At 27.9% G+C, this 23645-nt stretch overlaps 1 protein-coding gene across 1 annotated transcript in view; it reads right to left on the bottom strand.

Annotated features, from left to right (window-relative positions):
• The window catches only part of LOC141455644 (neuronal growth regulator 1-like), a 44594-nt gene extending 23242 nt beyond the window's left edge, over positions 1 to 21352 (bottom strand). Inside the window, exon 1 of the mRNA XM_074130866.1 lies at positions 21191 to 21352. Within this exon, the coding sequence (XP_073986967.1) occupies positions 21191 to 21239 (49 nt within the window). The 5' untranslated portion in view covers positions 21240 to 21352. The remainder of the gene's footprint in view (positions 1 to 21190) is intronic.
• Between the last annotated feature and the right edge of the window lie 2293 nt (positions 21353 to 23645).

Here is a 23645-nt window from a genome sequence, read left to right as displayed (position 1 = left end):
GAGAACATTCATAATTTGACCATTAAGAATCTTGTTATTTCTTCAAATTTGAAGTATTTGTCTTAACTGTGTTATTAAATTATTAAATGTTATCAACGGAACTAACAGATATTTTTGGACTTCAAGTTTGAATATAAATTTTTGTAAATTATAATTTAGTTTTAAAAATAACTTCTTTGAAATAGTTTCGAAGCTAAATTTCAAGTTTGTATTTGTGGAGTTTTTTTTCCTTCCCTTCTGGGGGTGTTCTATTCACACTTACAGAAGTGCTTAGACTTTTAACTTCTTGATATCATCACTTTTTAGTTATATTTTACCACAGTATTGAGGAAAAGGTTTGTGACCATGATTCAACATCACGGGCCGTTGATTGCCTGCAGGAAATACTCATTCTACATGTGATTACAATCAAGCACATTGTTCAGGATATGTTAAGGTTTATTACTGTTGAAATGTATAATTTGAGTTTAAAATTGAAAAAAAAAAAATAGCCGTAAGTCAACAATGTGACGTGAATACAATCACACGAATTAAATGATTATTTCGACATTAGGTCAGCAATCCAAAAAGTCTCAGGTTACATTTTATTGTTTTTTTTTTGCCTTATTATTTTTTTGATCGATTTCATTTATATTCCACCTGCATATGAAGACAACTATTGTCTATAATTGTGTAAAACTTCGTAAAAATCTGTCTAGTAGGAAACGAGATATTTACAGTTAAAGTTTCTTATCGTTTGAAACAGTGAAATCTTTAATTTTGGTTTTGTTTGAAACAGTGAAATATTCAACTTCAAAAATTTCGAAAACTACTTGATCGATTTCATTTATATTCCACCTACATATGAAGACAACTATTGTCTATAATTCTGTAAAACTTCGTAAAAATCTGTCTAGTAGGAAACGAGATATTTACAGTTAAAGTTTCTTATCGTTTGAAACAGTGAAATCTTTAATTTCGGTTTTGTTTAAAACAGTGAAATCATTAATTTCAAATATCTCGAAAACTACTTAATAGATATTGTTTATATTTTACTTATATATGAAGACAACATTTGTCTACAATTGTACAAAATTTCGTAAAAATCTGACGAATAGGAAACGAGATATTTAAACCTAAATTTTGGTTTTGTTTGAAACAGTGAAATATTCAACTTCAAAAATTTCGAAAACTACTTGATCGATTTCATTTATATTCCACCTACATATGAAGACAACTATTGTCTATAATTGTGTAAAACTTCATAAAAATCTGTCTAGTAGGAAACGAGATATTTACAGTTAAAGTTTCTTATCGTTTGAAACAGTGAAATCTTTAATTTCGGTTTTGTTTAAAACAGTGAAATCATTAATTTCAAATATCTCGAAAACTACTTAATAGATATTGTTTATATTTTACTTATATATGAAGACAACATTTGTCTACAATTGTACAAAATTTCGTAAAAATCTGACGAATAGGAAACGAGATATTTAAACCTAAATTTTGGTTTTGTTTGAAACAGTGAAATATTCAACTTCAAAAATTTCGAAAACTACTTGATCGATTTCATTTATATTCCACCTACATATGAAGACAACTATTGTCTATAATTGTGTAAAACTTCATAAAAATCTGTCTAGTAGGAAACGAGATATTTACAGTTAAAGTTTCTTATCGTTTGAAACAGTGAAATCTTTAATTTCGGTTTTGTTTAAAACAGTGAAATCATTAATTTCAAATATCTCGAAAACTACTTAATAGATATTGTTTATATTTTACTTATATATGAAGACAACATTTGTCTACAATTGTACAAAATTTCGTAAAAATCTGACGAATAGGAAACGAGATATTTAAACCTAAATTTTGGTTTTGTTTGAAACAGTGAAATATTCAACTTCAAAAATCTCGAAAACTACTTGATCGATTTCATTTATATTCCACCTACATATGAAGACAACTATTGTCTATAATTGTGTAAAACTTCGTAAAAATCTGTCTAGTAGGAAACGAGATATTTACAGTTAAAATTTCTTATCGTTTGAAACAGTGAAATCTTTAATTTCGGTTTTGTTTAAAACAGTGAAATCATTAATTTCAAATATCTCGAAAACTACTTAATAGATATTGTTTATATTTTACTTATATATGAAGACAACATTTGTCTACAATTGTACAAAATTTCGTAAAAATCTGACGAATAGGAAACGAGATATTTAAACCTAAATTTTGTTTTTGTTTGAAACAGTGAAATATTCAACTTCAAAAATTTCGAAAACTACTTGATCGATTTCATTTATATTCCACCTACATATGAAGACAACTATTGTCTATAATTGTGTAAAACTTCATAAAAATCTGTCTAGTAGGAAACGAGATATTTACAGTTAAAGTTTCTTATCGTTTGAAACAGTGAAATCTTTAATTTCGGTTTTGTTTAAAACAGTGAAATCATTAATTTCAAATATCTCGAAAACTACTTAATAGATATTGTTTATATTTTACTTATATATGAAGACAACATTTGTCTACAATTGTACAAAATTTCGTAAAAATCTGACGAATAGGAAACGAGATATTTAAACCTAAATTTTGGTTTTGTTTGAAACAGTGAAATATTCAACTTCAAAAATTTCGAAAACTACTTGATCGATTTCATTTATATTCCACCTACATATGAAGACAACTATTGTCTATAATTGTGTAAAACTTCATAAAAATCTGTCTAGTAGGAAACGAGATATTTACAGTTAAAGTTTCTTATCGTTTGAAACAGTGAAATCTTTAATTTCGGTTTTGTTTAAAACAGTGAAATCATTAATTTCAAATATCTCGAAAACTACTTAATAGATATTGTTTATATTTTACTTATATATGAAGACAACATTTGTCTACAATTGTACAAAATTTCGTAAAAATCTGACGAATAGGAAACGAGATATTTAAACCTAAATTTTGGTTTTGTTTGAAACAGTGAAATATTCAACTTCAAAAATTTCGAAAACTACTTGATCGATTTCATTTATATTCCACCTACATATGAAGACAACTATTGTCTATAATTGTGTAAAACTTCATAAAAATCTGTCTAGTAGGAAACGAGATATTTACAGTTAAAGTTTCTTATCGTTTGAAACAGTGAAATCTTTAATTTCGGTTTTGTTTAAAACAGTGAAATCATTAATTTCAAATATCTCGAAAACTACTTAATAGATATTGTTTATATTTTACTTATATATGAAGACAACATTTGTCTACAATTGTACAAAATTTCGTAAAAATCTGACGAATAGGAAACGAGATATTTAAACCTAAATTTTGGTTTTGTTTGAAACAGTGAAATATTCAACTTCAAAAATTTCGAAAACTACTTGATCGATTTCATTTATATTCCACCTACATATGAAGACAACTATTGTCTATAATTGTGTAAAACTTCATAAAAATCTGTCTAGTAGGAAACGAGATATTTACAGTTAAAGTTTCTTATCGTTTGAAACAGTGAAATCTTTAATTTCGGTTTTGTTTAAAACAGTGAAATCATTAATTTCAAATATCTCGAAAACTACTTAATAGATATTGTTTATATTTTACTTATATATGAAGACAACATTTGTCTACAATTGTACAAAATTTCGTAAAAATCTGACGAATAGGAAACGAGATATTTAAACCTAAATTTTGGTTTTGTTTGAAACAGTGAAATATTCAACTTCAAAAATCTCGAAAACTACTTGATCGATTTCATTTATATTCCACCTACATATGAAGACAACTATTGTCTATAATTGTGTAAAACTTCGTAAAAATCTGTCTAGTAGGAAACGAGATATTTACAGTTAAAATTTCTTATCGTTTGAAACAGTGAAATCTTTAATTTCGGTTTTGTTTAAAACAGTGAAATCATTAATTTCAAATATCTCGAAAACTACTTAATAGATATTGTTTATATTTTACTTATATATGACGACAACATTTGTCTACAATTGTACAAAATTTCGTAAAAATCTGACGAATAGGAAACGAGATATTTAAACCTAAATTTTGTTTTTGTTTGAAACAGTGAAATATTCAACTTCAAAAATTTCGAAAACTACTTGATCGATTTCATTTATATTCCACCTACATATGAAGACAACTATTGTCTATAATTGTGTAAAACTTCATAAAAATCTGTCTAGTAGGAAACGAGATATTTACAGTTAAAGTTTCTTATCGTTTGAAACAGTGAAATCTTTAATTTCGGTTTTGTTTAAAACAGTGAAATCATTAATTTCAAATATCTCGAAAACTACTTAATAGATATTGTTTATATTTTACTTATATATGAAGACAACATTTGTCTACAATTGTACAAAATTTCGTAAAAATCTGACGAATAGGAAACGAGATATTTAAACCTAAATTTTGGTTTTGTTTGAAACAGTGAAATATTCAACTTCAAAAATTTCGAAAACTACTTGATCGATTTCATTTATATTCCACCTACATATGAAGACAACTATTGTCTATAATTGTGTAAAACTTCATAAAAATCTGTCTAGTAGGAAACGAGATATTTACAGTTAAAGTTTCTTATCGTTTGAAACAGTGAAATCTTTAATTTCGGTTTTGTTTAAAACAGTGAAATCATTAATTTCAAATATCTCGAAAACTACTTAATAGATATTGTTTATATTTTACTTATATATGAAGACAACATTTGTCTACAATTGTACAAAATTTCGTAAAAATCTGACGAATAGGAAACGAGATATTTAAACCTAAATTTTGGTTTTGTTTGAAACAGTGAAATATTCAACTTCAAAAATTTCGAAAACTACTTGATCGATTTCATTTATATTCCACCTACATATGAAGACAACTATTGTCTATAATTGTGTAAAACTTCATAAAAATCTGTCTAGTAGGAAACGAGATATTTACAGTTAAAGTTTCTTATCGTTTGAAACAGTGAAATCTTTAATTTCGGTTTTGTTTAAAACAGTGAAATCATTAATTTCAAATATCTCGAAAACTACTTAATAGATATTGTTTATATTTTACTTATATATGAAGACAACATTTGTCTACAATTGTACAAAATTTCGTAAAAATCTGACGAATAGGAAACGAGATATTTAAACCTAAATTTTGGTTTTGTTTGAAACAGTGAAATATTCAACTTCAAAAATCTCGAAAACTACTTGATCGATTTCATTTATATTCCACCTACATATGAAGACAACTATTGTCTATAATTCTGTAAAACTTCGTAAAAATCTGTCTAGTAGGAAACGAGATATTTACAGTTAAAATTTCTTATCGTTTGAAACAGTGAAATCTTTAATTTCGGTTTTGTTTAAAACAGTGAAATCATTAATTTCAAATATCTCGAAAACTACTTAATAGATATTGTTTATATTTTACTTATATATGACGACAACATTTGTCTACAATTGTACAAAATTTCGTAAAAATCTGACGAATAGGAAACGAGATATTTAAACCTAAATTTTGTTTTTGTTTGAAACAGAGAAATATTCAACTTCAAAAATTTCGAAAACTACTTGATCGATTTCATTTATATTCCACCTACATATGAAGACAACTATTGTCTATAATTGTGTAAAACTTCATAAAAATCTGTCTAGTAGGAAACGAGATATTTACAGTTAAAGTTTCTTATCGTTTGAAACAGTGAAATCTTTAATTTCGGTTTTGTTTAAAACAGTGAAATCATTAATTTCAAATATCTCGAAAACTACTTAATAGATATTGTTTATATTTTACTTATATATGAAGACAACATTTGTCTACAATTGTACAAAATTTCGTAAAAATCTGACGAATAGGAAACGAGATATTTAAACCTAAATTTTGGTTTTGTTTGAAACAGTGAAATATTCAACTTCAAAAATCTCGAAAACTACTTGATCGATTTCATTTATATTCCACCTACATATGAAGACAACTATTGTCTATAATTGTGTAAAACTTCGTAAAAATCTGTCTAGTAGGAAACGAGATATTTACAGTTAAAATTTCTTATCGTTTGAAACAGTGAAATCTTTAATTTCGGTTTATTTTAAAACAGTGAAATCATTAATTTCAAATATCTCGAAAACTACTTAATAGATATTGTTTATATTTTACTTATATATGAAGACAACATTTGTCTACAATTGTGTAAAACTTCGTAAAAATCTGACGAATAGGAAACGAGATATTTAAACCTAAATTTTGGTTTTGTTTGAAACAGTGAAATATTCAACTTCAAAAATTTCGAAAACTACTTGATCGATTTCATTTATATTCCGCCTACATATGAAGACAACTATTGTCTATAATTGTGTAGAACTTCGTAAAAATCTGTCTAGTAGGTAACGAGATATTTACAGTTAAAATTTCTTATCGTTTGAAACAGTGAAATCTTTAATTTCGGTTTATTTTAAAACAGTGAATCATTAATTTCAAATATCTCGAAAACTACTTAATAGATATTGTTTATATTTTACTTATATATGAAGACAACATTTGTCTACAATTGTACAAAATTTCTTAAAAATCTGACGAATAGGAAACAAGATATTTAAACCTAAATTTTGGTTTTGTTTGAAACAGTGAAATATTCAACTTCAAAAATTTCGAAAACTACTTGATCGATTTCATTTATATTCCACCTACATATGAAGACAACTATTGTCTATAATTGTGTAAAACTTCGTAAAAATCTGTCTAGTAGGAAACGAGATATTTACAGTTAAAATTTCTTATCGTTTGAAACAGTGAAATCTTTAATTTCGGTTTATTTTAAAACAGTAAATCATTAATTTCAAATATCTGGAAAACTACTTAATAGATATTGTTTATATTTTACTTATATATGAAGACAACATTTGTCTATAATTGTACAAAATTTCGTAAAAATCTGTCGAATAGGAAACGAGATATTTAAACCTAAATTTTGGTTTTGTTTGAAACAGTGAAATATTCAACTTCAAAAATCTCGAAAACTACTTGATCGATTTCATTTATATTCCGCCTACATATGAAGACAACTATTGTCTATAATTGTGTAAAACTTCGTAAAAATCTGACTAGTAGGAAACGAGATATTTACAGTTAAAATTTCTTATCGTTTGAAACAGTGAAATCTTTAATTCCGGTTTATTTTAAAACAGTGAAATCATTAATTTCAAATATCTCGAAAACTACTTAATAGATATTGTTTATATTTTACTTATATATGAAGACAACATTTGTCTACAATTGTGAAAACTTCGTAAAAATCTGACGAATAGGAAACGAGATATTTAAACCTAAATTTTGGTTTTGTTTGAAACAGTGAAATATTCAACTTCAAAAATTTCGAAAACTACTTGATCGATTTCATTTATATTCCACCTACATATGAAGACAACTATTGTCTATAATTGTGTAAAACTTCGTAAAAATCTGTCTAGTAGGAAACGAGATATTTACAGTTAAAATTTCTTATCGTTTGAAACAGTGAAATCTTTAATTTCGGTTTATTTTAAAACAGTGAAATCATTAATTTCAAATATCTCGAAAACTACTTAATAGATATTGTTTATATTTTACTTATATATGAAGACAACATTTGTCTACAATTGTGTAAAACTTCGTAAAAATCTGACGAATAGGAAACGAGATATTTAAACCTAAATTTTGGTTTTGTTTGAAACAGTGAAATATTCAACTTCAAAAATTTCGAAAACTACTTGATCGATTTCATTTATATTCCACCTACATATGAAGACAACTAGTGTCTATAATTGTGTAATACTTCGTAAAAATCTGTCTAGTAGGAAACGAGATATTTACAGTTAAAATTTCTTATCATTTGAAACAGTGAAATCTTTAATTTCGGTTTTGTTTAAAACAGTGAAATCATTAATTTCAAATATCTCGAAAACTACTTAATAGATATTGTTTATATTTTACTTATATATGAAGACAACATTTGTCTACAATTGTACAAAATTTCGTAAAAATCTGACGAATAGGAAACGAGATATTTAAACCTAAATTTTGGTTTTGTTTGAAACAGTGAAATATTCAACTTCAAAAATCTCGAAAACTACTTGATCGATTTCATTTATATTCCACCTACATATGAAGACAACTATTGTCTATAATTGTGTAAAACTTCGTAAAAATCTGTCTAGTAGGAAACGACATATTTACAGTTAAAATTTCTTATCGTTTGAAACAGTGAAATCTTTAATTTCGGTTTATTTTAAAACAGTGAAATCATTAATTTCAAATATCTCGAAAACTACTTAATAGATATTGTTTATATTTTACTTATATATGAAGACAACATTTGTCTACAATTGTACAAAATTTCGTAAAAATCTGACGAATAGGAAACGAGATATTTAAACCTAAATTTTGGTTTTGTTTGAAACAGTGAAATATTCAACTTCAAAAATTTCGAAAACTACTTGATCGATTTCATTTATATTCCGCCTACATATGAAGACAACTATTGTCTATAATTGTGTAGAACTTCGTAAAAATCTGTCTAGTAGGTAACGAGATATTTACAGTTAAAATTTCCTATCGTTTGAAACAGTGAAATCTTTAATTTCGGTTTATTTTAAAACAGTGAAATCATTAATTTCAAATATCTCGAAAACTACTTAATAGATATTGTTTATATTTTACTTATATATGAAGACAACATTTGTCTACAATTGTACAAAATTTCGTAAAAATCTGACGAATAGGAAACAAGATATTTAAACCTAAATTTTGGTTTTGTTTGAAACAGTGAAATGTTCAACTTCAAAAATTTCGAAAACTACTTGATCGATTTCATTTATATTCCACCTACATATGAAGACAACTATTGTCTATAATTGTGTAAAACTTCGTAAAAATCTGTCTAGTAAGAAACGAGATATTTACAGTTAAAATTTCTTATCGTTTGAAAGAGTGAAATCTTTAATTTCGGTTTATTTTAAAACAGTGAAATCATTAATTTCAAATATCTGGAAAACTACTTAATAGATATTGTTTATATTTTACTTATATATGAAGACAACATTTGTCTACAATTGTACAAAATTTCGTAAAAATCTGTCGAATAGGAAACGAGATATTTAAACCTAAATTTTGGTTTTGTTTGAAACAGTGAAATATTCAACTTCAAAAATCTCGAAAACTACTTGATCGATTTCATTTATATTCCGCCTACATATGAAGACAACTATTGTCTATAATTGTGTAAAACTTCGTAAAAATCTGTCTAGTAGGAAACGAGATATTTACAGTTAAAATTTCTTATCGTTTGAAACAGTGAAATCTTTAATTTCGGTTTATTTTAAAACAGTGAAATCATTAATTTCAAATATCTCGAAAACTACTTAATAGATATTGTTTATATTTTACTTATATATGAAGACAACATTTGTCTACAATTGTGTAAAACTTCGTAAAAATCTGACGAATAGGAAACGAGATATTTAAACCTAAATTTTGGTTTTGTTTGAAACAGTGAAATATTCAACTTCAAAAATTTCGAAAACTACTTGATCGATTTCATTTATATTCCACCTACATATGAAGACAACTATTGTCTATAATTGTGTAAAACTTCGTAAAAATCTGACGAATAGGAAACGAGATATTTAAACCTAAATTTTGGTTTTGTTTGAAACAGTGAAATATTCAACTTCAAAAATTTCGAAAACTACTTGATCGATTTCATTTATATTCCACCTACATATGAAGACAACTATTGTCTATAATTGTGTAAAACTTCGTAAAAATCTGTCTAGTAGGAAACGAGATATTTACAGTTAAAATTTCTTATCATTTGAAACAGTGAAATCTTTAATTTCGGTTTTGTTTAAAACAGTGAAATCATTAATTTCAAATATCTCGAAAACTACTTAATAGATATTGTTTATATTTTACTTATATATGAAGACAACATTTGTCTACAATTGTACAAAATTTCGTAAAAATCTGACGAATAGGAAACGAGATATTTAAACCTAAATTTTGGTTTTGTTTGAAACAGTGAAATATTCAACTTCAAAAATCTCGAAAACTACTTGATCGATTTCATTTATATTCCACCTACATATGAAGACAACTATTGTCTATAATTGTGTAAAACTTCGTAAAAATCTGTCTAGTAGGAAACGAGATATTTACAGTTAAAATTTCTTATCGTTTGAAACAGTGAAATCTTTAATTTCGGTTTATTTTAAAACAGTGAAATCATTAATTTCAAATATCTCGAAAACTACTTAATAGATATTGTTTATATTTTACTTATATATGAAGACAACATTTGTCTACAATTGTACAAAATTTCGTAAAAATCTGACGAATAGGAAACAAGATATTTAAACCTAAATTTTGGTTTTGTTTGAAACAGTGAAATATTCAACTTCAAAAATTTCGAAAACTACTTGATCGATTTCATTTATATTCCACCTACATATGAAGACAACTAGTGTCTATAATTGTGTAATACTTCGTAAAAATCTGTCTAGTAGGAAACGAGATATTTACAGTTAAAATTTCTTATCATTTGAAACAGTGAAATCTTTAATTTCGGTTTTGTTTAAAACAGTGAAATCATTAATTTCAAATATCTCGAAAACTACTTAATAGATATTGTTTATATTTTACTTATATATGAAGACAACATTTGTCTACAATTGTACAAAATTTCGTAAAAATCTGACGAATAGGAAACGAGATATTTAAACCTAAATTTTGGTTTTGTTTGAAACAGTGAAATATTCAACTTTAAAAATCTCGAAAACTACTTGATCGATTTTATTTATATTCCACCTACATATGAAGACAACTATTGTCTATAATTGTGTAAAACTTCGTAAAAATCTGTCTAGTAGGAAACGAGATATTTACAGTTAAAATTTCTTATCGTTTGAAACAGTGAAATCTTTAATTTCGGTTTATTTTAAAACAGTGAAATCATTAATTTCAAATATCTCGAAAACTACTTAATAGATATTGTTTATATTTTACTTATAAATGAAGACAACATTTGTCTACAATTGTGTAAAACTTCGTAAAAATCTGACGAATAGGAAACGAGATATTTAAACCTAAATTTTGGTTTTGTTTGAAACAGTGAAATATTCAACTTCAAAAATTTCGAAAACTACTTGATCGATTTCATTTATATTCCACCTACATATGAAGACAACTAGTGTCTATAATTGTGTAATACTTCGTAAAAATCTGTCTAGTAGGAAACGAGATATTTACAGTTAAAATTTCTTATCATTTGAAACAGTGAAATCTTTAATTTCGGTTTTGTTTAAAACAGTGAAATCATTAATTTCAAATATCTCGAAAACTACTTAATAGATATTGTTTATATTTTACTTATATATGAAGACAACATTTGTCTACAATTGTACAAAATTTCGTAAAAATCTGACGAATAGGAAACGAGATATTTAAACCTAAATTTTGGTTTTGTTTGAAACAGTGAAATATTCAACTTCAAAAATCTCGAAAACTACTTGATCGATTTCATTTATATTTCACCTACATATGAAGACAACTATTGTCTATAATTGTGTAAAACTTCGTAAAAATCTGTCTAGTAGGAAACGACATATTTACAGTTAAAATTTCTTATCGTTTGAAACAGTGAAATCTTTAATTTCGGTTTATTTTAAAACAGTGAAATCATTAATTTCAAATATCTCGAAAACTACTTAATAGATATTGTTTATATTTTACTTATATATGAAGACAACATTTGTCTACAATTGTACAAAATTTCGTAAAAATCTGACGAATAGGAAACGAGATATTTAAACCTAAATTTTGGTTTTGTTTGAAACAGTGAAATATTCAACTTCAAAAATTTCGAAAACTACTTGATCGATATCATTTATATTCCACCTACACATGAAGACAACTATTGTCTATAATTGTGTAAAACTTCGTAAAAATCTGTCTAGTAGGAAACGAGATATTTACAGTTAAAATTTCTTATCGTTTGAAACAGTGAAATCTTTAATTTCGGTTTATTTTAAAACAGTGAAATCATTAATTTCAAATATCTCGAAAACTACTTAATAGATATTGTTTATATTTTACTTATATATGAAGACAACATTTGTCTACAATTGTACAAAATTTCGTAAAAATCTGACGAATAGGAAACAAGATATTTAAACCTAAATTTTGGTTTTGTTTGAAACAGTGAAATATTCAACTTCAAAAATCTCGAAAACTACTTGATCGATTTCATTTATATTCCGCCTACATATGAAGACAACTATTGTCTATAATTGTGTAGAACTTCGTAAAAATCTGTCTAGTAGGAAACGAGATATTTACAGTTAAAATTTCTTATCGTTTGAAACAGTGAAATCTTTAATTTCGGTTTATTTTAAAACAATGAAATCATTAATTTCAAATATCTCGAAAACTACTTAATAGATATTGTTTATATTTTACTTATATATGAAGACAACATTTGTCTACAATTGTACAAAATTTCGTAAAAATCTGACGAATAGGAAACAAGATATTTAAACCTAAATTTTGGTTTTGTTTGAAACAGTGAAATATTCAACTTCAAAAATTTCGAAAACTACTTGATCGATTTCATTTATATTCCACCTACATATGAAGACAACTATTGTCTATAATTGTGTAAAACTTCGTAAAAATCTGTCTAGTAGGAAACGAGATATTTACAGTTAAAATTTCTTATCGTTTGAAACAGTGAAATCTTTAATTTCGGTTTATTTTAAAACAGTGAAATCATTAATTTCAAATATCTGGAAAACTACTTAATAGATATTGTTTATATTTTACTTATATATGAAGACAACATTTGTCTACAATTGTACAAAATTTCGTAAAAATCTGTCGAATAGGAAACGAGATATTTAAACCTAAATTTTGGTTTTGTTTGAAACAGTGAAATATTCAACTTCAAAAATCTCGAAAACTACTTGATCGATTTCATTTATATTCCGCCTACATATGAAGACAACTATTGTCTATAATTGTGTAAAACTTCGTAAAAATCTGTCTAGTAGGAAACGAGATATTTACAGTTAAAATTTCTTATCGTTTGAAACAGTGAAATCTTTAATTTCGGTTTATTTTAAAACAGTGAAATCATTAATTTCAAATATCTCGAAAACTACTTAATAGATATTGTTTATATTTTACTTATATATGAAGACAACATTTGTCTACAATTGTACAAAATTTCCTAAAAATCTGACGAATAGGAAACAAGATATTTAAACCTAAATTTTGCTTTTGTTTGAAACAGTGAAATATTCAACTTCAAAAATTTCAAAAACTACTTGATCGATTTCATTTATATTCCACCTACATATGAAGACAACTATTGTCTATAATTGTGTAAAACTTCGTAAAAATCTGTCTAGTAGGAAACGAGATATTTACAGTTAAAATTTCTTATCGTTTGAAACAGTGAAATCTTTAATTTCGGTTTATTTTAAAACAGTGAAATCATTAATTTCAAATATCTCGAAAACTACTTAATAGATATTGTTTATATTTTACTTATATATGAAGACAACATTTGTCTACAATTGTACAAAATTTCGTAAAAATCTGACGAATAGGAAACGAGATATTTAAACCTAAATTTTGGTTTTGTTTGAAACAGTGAAATATTCAACTTCAAAAATCTCGAAAACTACTTGATCGATTTCATTTATATTCCACCTACATATGAAGACAACTATTGTCTATAATTGTGTAAAGTTTCGTAAAAATCTGTCTAGTAGGAAACGAGATATTTACAGTTAAAATTTCTTATCGTTTGAAACAGTGAAATCTTTAATTTCGGTTTATTTTAAAACAGTGAAATCATTAATTTCAAATATCTCGAAAACTACTTAATAGATATTGTTTATATTTTACTTATATATGAAGACAACATTTGTCTACAATTGTACAAAATTTCGTAAAAATCTGACGAATAGGAAACGAGATATTTAAACCTAAATTTTGTTTTTTTTTGAAACAGTGAAATATTCAACTTCAAAAATCTCGAAAACTACTTGATCGATTTCATTTATATTCCACCTACATATGAAGACAACTATTGTCTATAATTGTGTAAAACTTCGTAAAAATCTGTCAGGTAGGAGACGAGATATTTACAGTTAAAATTTCTTATCGTTTGAAACAGTGAAATCTTTAATTTCGGTTTATTTTAAAACAGTGAAATCATTAATTTCAAATATCTCGAAAACTACTTAAGAGATATTGTTTATATTTTACTTATATATGAAGACAACATTTGTCTACAATTGTACAAAATTTCGTAAAAATCTGACGAATAGGAAACGAGATATTTAAACCTAAATTTTGGTTTTGTTTGAAACAGTGAAATATTCAACTTCAAAAATCTCGAAAACTACTTGATCGATTTCATTTATATTCCACCTACATATGAAGACAACTATTGTCTATAATTGTGTAAAACTTCATAAAAATCTGTCTAGTAGGAAACGAGATATTTACAGTTAAAATTTCTTACCGTTTGAAACAGTGAAATCTTTAATTTCGGTTTTGTTTAAAAGGGTGAAATTATTAATTTCAAATATCTCGAAAACTACTTAATAGATATTGTTTATATTTTACTTATATATGAAGACAACAGTTGTCTATAATTGTATAAAATTTCGTAAAAATTTCTTAAGTAGGAAACGATGAACTTTTGAAAAGGAAAAAAAAAAGAATTCTGCTTTTCTGCCTTTGAACGTTAATAATAAGTTCAATGCTAGAATGTTCATTTTCGGTCGATCTTTTTTGAAAAAGAAGAAGTAAAAAAGCACTGGGAAATGCGGAAATAGTCACCTATTTTGAAACGAATTCTTTTTTTCTGTCTTTGAACGTTAGTAATAAGGTCAATGCTAGATTGTGCATCTTGGGTCGATCTTTTTTGGAAAAGAAGAAGTAAAAAAGCACTGGGAAATGCTGAAATAGTCACCTATTTTGAATAGAATTCTTCTTTTCTGTATTTGAACGTTAGCAATAAGGTCAATGCTAGATTGTGCATCTTGGGTCGATCTTTTTTGGAAAAGAAGAAGTAAAAAGCACTGGGAAATGCTGAAATAGTCACCTATTTTGAAAAGAATTTTTCTTTTCTGTCTTTGAACGATAGCAATAAGGTCAATGCTAGATTGTGCATCTTAGGTCGATCTTTTTTGGAAAAGAAGAAGTAAAAAAGCACTGGGAAATGCGGAAATAACCACCTATGTTGAAAAGAATTCTTCTTTTCTGTCTTTAAAGTTTAGTAATAAGTCCAATGCTAGATTGTGCATCTTGGGTCGATCTTTTTTGGAAAAGAAGAAGTAAAAAAGCACTGGGAAATGCTGAAATAGTCACCTATTTTGAAAAGAATTTTTCTTTTCTGTCTTTGAACGATAGCAATAAGGTCAATGCTAGATTGTGCATCTTGGGTCGATCTTTTTTGGAAAAGAAGAAGTAAAAAAGCACTGGGAAATGCGGAAATAACCACCTATGTTGAAAAGAATTCTTCTTTTCTGTCTTTGAACGTTAGCAATAAGGTCAATGCTAGATTGTGCATCTTGGGTCGATCTTTTTTGGAAAAGAAGAAGTAAAAAAGCACTGGGAAATGCTGAAATAGTCACCTATTTTGAAAAGAATTTTTCTTTTCTGTCTTTGAACGATAGCAATAAGGTCAATGCTAGATTGTGCATCTTGGGTCGATCTTTTTTGGAAAAGAAGAAGTAAAAAAGCACTGGGAAATGCTGAAATAGTCACCTATTTTGATAAGAATTCTTCTTTTCTGTCTTTGAACGTTAATAATAATATCAATGCTAGATTGTGCGTCTTGGGTCGATCTTTTTTGGAAAAGAAGAAGTAAAAAAGCACTGGGAAATGCTGAAATAGTCACCTATTTTGATAAGAATTCTTCTTTTCTGTCTTTGAACTTTAATAATAATATCAATGCTAGATTGTGCGTCTTGGGTCGATCTTTTTTGGAAAAGAAGAAGTAAAAAAGCACTGGGAAATGCTGAAATAGTCACCTATTTTGATAAGAATTCTTCTTTTCTGTCTTTGAACGTTAATAATAATATCAATGCTAGATTGTGCGTCTTGGGTCGATCTTTTTTGGAAAAGAAGAAGTAAAAAAGCACTGGGAAATGCTGAAATAGTCACCTATTTTGATAAGAATTCTTCTTTTCTGTCTTTGAACGTTAATAATAATATCAATGCTAGATTGTGCGTCTTGGGTCGATCTTTTTTGGAAAAGAAGAAGTAAAAAAGCACTGGGAAATGCTGAAATAGTCACCTATTTTGATAAGAATTCTTCTTTTCTGTCTTTGAACGTTAATAATAATATCAATGCTAGATTGTGCGTCTTGGGTCGATCTTTTTTGGAAAAGAAGAAGTAAAAAAGCACTGGGAAATGCTGAAATAGTCACCTATTTTGATAAGAATTCTTCTTTTCTGTCTTTGAACGTTAATAATAATATCAATGCTAGATTGTGCGTCTTGGGTCGATCTTTTTTGGAAAAGAAGAAGTAAAAAAGCACTGGGAAATGCTGAAATAGTCACCTATTTTGAAAAGAATTCTTCTTTTCTGTCTTTGAACGTTAGCAATAAGGTCAATGCTAGATTGTGCATCTTGCGTCGATCTTTTTTGGAAAAGAAGAAGTAAAAAAGCACTGGGATATGCTGAAATAGTCACCTGTTTTGAAAAGAATTCTTCTTTTCTGTCTTTGAACGTTAGCAATAAGGTGAATGCTAGATTGTGCATCTTGGGTCGATCTTTTTTGGAAAAGAAGAAGTAAAAAAGCACTGGGAAATGCTGAAATAGTCACCTATTTTGAAAAGAATTTTTCTTTTCTGTCTTTGAACGATAGCAATAAGGTCAATGCTAGATTGTGCATCTTGGGTCGATCTTTTTTGGAAAAGAAGAAGTAAAAAAGCACTGGGAAATGCTGAAATAGTCACCTATTTTGAAAAGAATTTTTCTTTTCTGTCTTTGAACGTTAATAATAAGGTCAATGCTAGATTGTGCATCTTGGGTCGATCTTTTTTGGAAAAGAAGAAGTAAAAAAGCACTGGGAAATGCTGAAATAGTCACCTATTTTGATAAGAATTCTTCTTTTCTGTCTTTGAACGTTAATAATAATATCAATGCTAGATTGTGCGTCTTGGGTCGATCTTTTTTGGAAAAGAAGAAGTAAAAAAGCACTGGGAAATGCTGAAATAGTCACCTATTTTGAAAAGAATTTTTCTTTTCTGTCTTTGAACGATAGCAATAAGGTCAATGCTAGATTGTGCATCTTGGGTCGATCTTTTTTGGAAAAGAAGAAGTAAAAAAGCACTGGGATATGCTGAAATAGTCACCTGTTTTGAAAAGAATTCTTCTTTTCTGTCTTTGAACGTTAGCAATAAGGTGAATGCTAGATTGTGCATCTTGGGTCGATCTTTTTTGGAAAAGAAGAAGTAAAAAAGCACTGGGATATGCTGAAATAGTCACCTGTTTTGAAAAGAATTCTTCTTTTCTGTCTTTGAACGTTAGCAATAAGGTGAATGCTAGATTGTGCATCTTGGGTCGATCTTTTTTGGAAAAGAAGAAGTAAAAAAGCACTGGGAAATGCTGAAATAGTCACCTATTTTGATAAGAATTCTTCTTTTCTGTCTTTGAACGTTAATAATAATATCAATGCTAGATTGTGCGTCTTGGGTCGATCTTTTTTGGAAAAGAAGAAGTAAAAAAGCACTGGGATATGCTGAAATAGTCACCTGTTTTGAAAAGAATTCTTCTTTTCTGTCTTTGAACGTTAGCAATAAGGTCAATGATAGATTGTGCATCTTGGGTCGATCTTTTTTGGAAAAGAAGAAGTAAAAAAGCACTGGGAAATGCTGAAATAGTCACCTATTTTGAAAAGAATTTTTCTTTTCTGTCTTTGAACGATAGCAATAAGGTCAATGCTAGATTGTGCATCTTGGGTCGATCTTTTTTGGAAAAGAAGAAGTAAAAAAGCACTGGGAAATGCTGAAATAGTCACCTATTTTGAAAAGAATTCTTCTTTTCTGTCTTTAAAGTTTAGTAATAAGTCCAATGCTAGATTGTTCATCTTGGGACGATCTTTTTTGGAAAAGAAGTTCTCTTTAATTCAGTAAAGAATTCATTGAATTCTGAAGAATAGAAAGGGAGATATTTAGGTTTGCATTTTGGACGAATTTTTAACCTTTTCAAAATTTAATCTTCTGTATCTCATGAACTATTGACACTGAAACATTACAATTTATACCATTTATAGAGCTATGTTTTCTTTAATTTTCAGTAACGTATTCATTAAATTCTTAACAATAGAAATTAGTAGGAGTTCAAAACCTCTTCAATATCTTTTTCAGTATAATAACTAATGCGTGGCAATTACGAGTGCTAAGTTTTTTTCTACAATTCAGTAACGAATTCATCAAAATTTGTACAATACGAAGAGAGATACTAAGGTATGAAATTTCAAGGAATTCAAAACTGAACCTAACTCATTAACTCTTTTCTTTATATCCTTAATTTGTGAGAGTTTTTTAATTATTGCTAATAGGTGGCGGTCCAATGAATCCTCAAAATAATTTTCTTTAGAAAATGTTTAGATTGAAATTGAATGGTATTTTTAGATAAGTAAATAGCAAAATGAAACTGCAATTACTGCAATTCCTCTTAAGAGAAGTAAGAAAAATTAAACTGTGATTACAGAATCTACAGGGTAAAGAGAAATTAAGCTTCTAATAAGCACGAATGCAGTACTTCCTTTTAGTATGTGTAAGTGTACGTTACGCTTTTTTTTTTTTTTTGTTTTTGTTGAATTTCCATCCTTTATACAACTGTCCTAACTTGGCACTTTTATTACCTATGTCAAATAAGTTAAGGGCATCCTTATTACTAAGTAAAAGTAGTAAAGTAAAGTAATCGCCTATTTTTTCAGGCTGGGGCTTAACGTCCAACTACCAATTAGGTGTCGTGGACGGAGGCGACTAGCAAACATACTTTACTGTAAATTTCTTTTATTTAACATTAAATTAAATCCAACGCCTAAGACCGGGAATCGAACCCAGTACCACAATACATATTAGCTTCGCAGGTCTCGCCTCTTAAACCGCTCGGCTACTGTGCAACCTTTATTTGAAATATTTCTCCTTTGATACACATGTTTGAAAATTTGACACCATCGTACAAAACTAGAGTCAGAAGAAAATCGATTGAGGTAAAATGAAAAAGGTATTTCCTTTTCTGTTCTAAATTTTCAATTTAATTTGAAAACTATAATGATTTTTTAAAAAAATAACTATCGATTTAATTCAATAACATGCTCTTTTATAAACTTATAAACGTTTTTATTGCTGATATTAGTTAAATCTAGAAAAGATAAATGGTGGGGAGGAGCACATTATCAAATGTATAATAGACAACTTTATTTGGTGACTTTAGATGATGGTACGTACAATTGCTCTATTGTATGCGCTGAGTATAGAACCAGAGTAAACTGATAAAGGTTATAAAAGGATATCAGCACCCCTGTCTGAACAGAGACCCGCAGCTTCCAACTAATCTCTATCCAGTTTCCATTGCTTTTTTTATCTCTTCCAAGATAATGTGACAACTCAGACGAGGCTTTCTCTCATTATAAATTCACATAGGAATAATTTTCTTTATATTTTTTAATTTTTCCAAATTTTAGCCAAATTTTTAAATTATTTTTATAACTAAAAGTGGTGGTAAGATAAATAGAAAATATAGGAATGTTACATTAATGGGAAACCCAATAAGAAGTTGGGAAACTTTTAAGTTTGGGCGTTAATAGAAACCAAATTTGTAGAAGTGTTCACCCTTGTGATTTTTCCCAAAAAGCAACTTTGATTTCTTAATACTTGCTACTGAACTATATATTATACTATATTCTCTATACTATACTAGGTAAGACGGAGTATAGCGAGAAAATGCTTTTAAGGTCCCTTAAGCCAAAAAAAAAAAAAGGCAGTTTAAACGGGAATCTATCCTTAATGAAATTTATCCCGTACATTTTACGGGAAAATTGTTTCAAATAAAAGTTATAGTGCAAGTAAAATCGCCTTTTTTGGGGAAAAGCTCAAAATACAGACAAATCTGCTTTTTTTTTAAATTACATGGAAATTCCAGTCAGGCCGATTTTTTGGAAAATTAGATTTGTAATATTATTGTAAAGGGGTATAGACAAAACTATGTACAGAAATGTATTTAACCAGGTTAAGCGTGTTTGACTTGTATACACTTCAAATCAAATCTCTATAACGGTGCGTTCGATGTGTATACTCGTTGTGAAAAATATAAAATTGCCAAAAACTAGAAATTTTAATAAAATACCATAAGAATATTATTTGGTGGGATGTTTCCTTTATCTTACCAATAGAACTGCCAAGTATTTTATACGGAGGGGGGTGGAGGGAGCCAGCCAAATGATAAGTGGTTGGTAGATGTTTGGTCTCCGCATTAGAGATTGGGGAATTACCTCAAACAAATAGAAGCTCTCAACCCTTGTACAATGCCGTTTTTTACCTTAGATACGAGGTCCAGACCTCAGTACGAGCATGATTTCATTTTGCACAGAATTTAAAGCTCTTGTGTCTTTAAGTTAACTAGAGCAATGCATACGTGAAGCGGTGCAAGACGGTTTGAATGAGCACAAGAATGCTCTGTAATCTCCAAAGCCCCAGAGATTTGCAGAAAAAGTGCTTGCAGTCAGTGACTATTAAGACGTTGTAAACTTTTTAGTTGTTTTGCTCTGCGTTCGACGTGTTTACACGTGATTATCTGATTTTAATTCCGCACACTGTGATAGGGTTTTTTTTTAAAAAAAAAAAAAAACTAAATTCCACCGCTTAACTGGTTAAGAGTGAAGTCTAACTGGTTCATCAGGTTTAAAAAAAAAAAATCTTAAAAAATGAAATGGTGCTTTTAATTGGCTGATTTAGTCCCAAACCTTATTGTGATATTCTTTGGTAGTACCTAATCGAAGTATTCAATTCAATTTTTGGCGTTTTTTTTTTACTTTAGTGGTTGAGGAAAACTGCAACATGTACCTTCCTGTCAAAAACCCTCTTTCAAAATACGACCAGATCGTGTAACAGCAATGAGAAAAAAAAAAAAAAAAAAAAATTATAGTAATAACATTTTCTTTACCTGATATAATTACGATGAAATATGATAACTGTGTGGAATACTTCATCATGTGTAGTTCACGAACTACGGACAGGACACGGGAGAATGACTACGAAGGACACTAACTGAGAGTATAGGATAAATAGTGTACACGCTGACGGACCACATGTGAATGGAATAAGTGGGGCAGCTGATATAGTGCAATTTGGTCAGTTTGTAATTGTATGAGTGTGATTTACACTCTAAAGTACTGCGGTAATGGCTGAAAAAATAATAATAATAATAATGATATAAAGAATACAAACATACTATTCTAAAGATATTCTTCCAATTAGCAATTTTAGTAATTCAATCCCAATTTTAATTCTCTTTGCAGAAATTTTTTTTTTACCAGCAATAAAATTACAAAACCAGGTAACCTATATCTGCTTCAGAAGGTATGAATGCCCAACCAATCCCTTGGACCTTCCTTCGTTTACTGAGGAACTTTGTATTCCTGTCAAAGAGAGCTTCTCCCGTAGATTACCCCTTAAGTCCCTATAATTTCCCATATTGTTTCATTTTACTAGTGCAATTACAATTAAGTAAGATCTAAAAATAAATAAAATCAACTTTTAAGCAAATGTTAATAACCATTTCTCATTCATTATTAATTTTATAGCCTTACTTTTGTGAACTAAATCAATGATTAGCTCTGGAAATTACATCTATCATATATTAGGCTTCAATATGAAAATACTGTAATCAAAAAAAGCATATTTTTAAATATTATTTTCAAATTCTCTTAAAGGATGCACATTTATAGACTTATAATAATGTTAACATAAACATTTTTAAAAGAATTATTTCCGAAACTAAACTTGTTTTTTACATTATGAACCGGAAAATTCCAGCCTAGAAAGTACTAAGATTTTTCTCTTACCTGGCTTTTCCAGTCATAAAATAATAAATTTTTCCTCCTCGGCCAGACCAGATGAGAAAGGGAGGGATCCGTATCTGTGCACCAAAAATCACTCTAATTTTCCCATAAGCTCTATATATTGAAGGCATTAGATATATAATACATTATGTACAATAGTGGCTTTAAGAGATAATAATAATAGGGACAATAATTTGCTATACTAAGAGAGGAGATACATACACAGGGAGCACTGGTAGCGGAGTGCTTCACCTCGCTCTCCGCGGGTAGCGTTATTTGGATGGACTTTACCCTGTCAGGTTAAATTTACCAATCTATCCGGTGATAATGCTATATTCTTGGGTATTTTTATGCTACCCTGGTTACAACATTACTTTCAACATTTTAGTTGTTTTTTAGACTGCTTTTTACAATTATTTATTTTCCCTCAATTATTATGCTTAACTTTTTAATTTATTAAATAATAAGCATATTTATATACAATTTCAATTATTAAATTATAATTTTAATTAAGCTTGCCTAGAAGGCACTTTATTAGCTTAGCTTTGCTAGCCTCCTCCAGCTTTTTTTGAGACTTTTGCAGAAGGCTTAAGCACCGGTTGGATTGTGCCATTTAAGAGGGATGTTGCACCCTGTTTTAATAAGCTTTCAATATCTTCATTTCCTACTGCGCTTACGGTCTTGAAGGTAAGTTAAATTTATTCGAAAATTTTTGACCTAATGATATTATATGAAGGCGCTTTACCAGCTATTTGACAATGGATGATATTACTAAGCTTCTGAATCTAATTCTTCCCGTACCAGTACAAATCTAAATCTAAAGTACAACTTTAAATTGAGTTTATACTTAGAGTAAGCATAATGTCAGAAAGCTTTATTTGACAAAAAACAGTAGTCGTTAAACCAAATTAGCGTATTTCCATCAGGAAGAATTTTCAAATGGATTACCTAATATTTGGAAAAAAAGAATAAGAAAATCGTATGAAGCAGCTCACCACACATTTTTTTTATGAAGTTTATGGTTTTATAAGGAGTCTTAACATTCAAATTAAATTGTTATACAAAAAAAAACTATATATCTATAAAAATCTTCTTTTATTAATAAAAAAAATATTTTTCAGTCATGTTTGTACCTGAATTATAAAAGTGATAAACTATTATTGCACAGTAGTAATAATTGAATAAAACAATAAAATATTTCACAGTAATAAAACTTAAAAGTTATAATGAACACCAACGTTACATTCTTGTACATTTCTATTGTTCTTGTTCATGTTTAAATATAAAAATACAAAAAAATCCAACACAAATTCTGTTTGTTTTATAAAACATCATTAGCTCTTAATAGATTGTAGTTTTGTAAGTTTAAAAGTAAAGCAATCACTTAAAGAGAACCTCGTACGTGCATTTAAATGGGATTCCGGAATGGTCAAATGTCAAGTGGGGTCGCTTGATATAGAAAACTCCAAGATTAAAATATAGCAAAAATTTATTTAAAAAAAAGTGAATAACACGATTAAGAAAACATCATAAAAACAATCAATATAATTATAAGGA

Source organism: Rhodnius prolixus, unplaced genomic scaffold, assembly GCF_049639745.1.
Source record: "Rhodnius prolixus isolate KJV_2025 unplaced genomic scaffold, Rpr scaffold_4, whole genome shotgun sequence".
Classification (NCBI taxonomy): domain Eukaryota; kingdom Metazoa; phylum Arthropoda; class Insecta; order Hemiptera; family Reduviidae; genus Rhodnius; species Rhodnius prolixus.
Note: the sequence above shows the minus strand (reverse complement) of the source record. Positions and strands in the feature narration are given on the sequence as shown.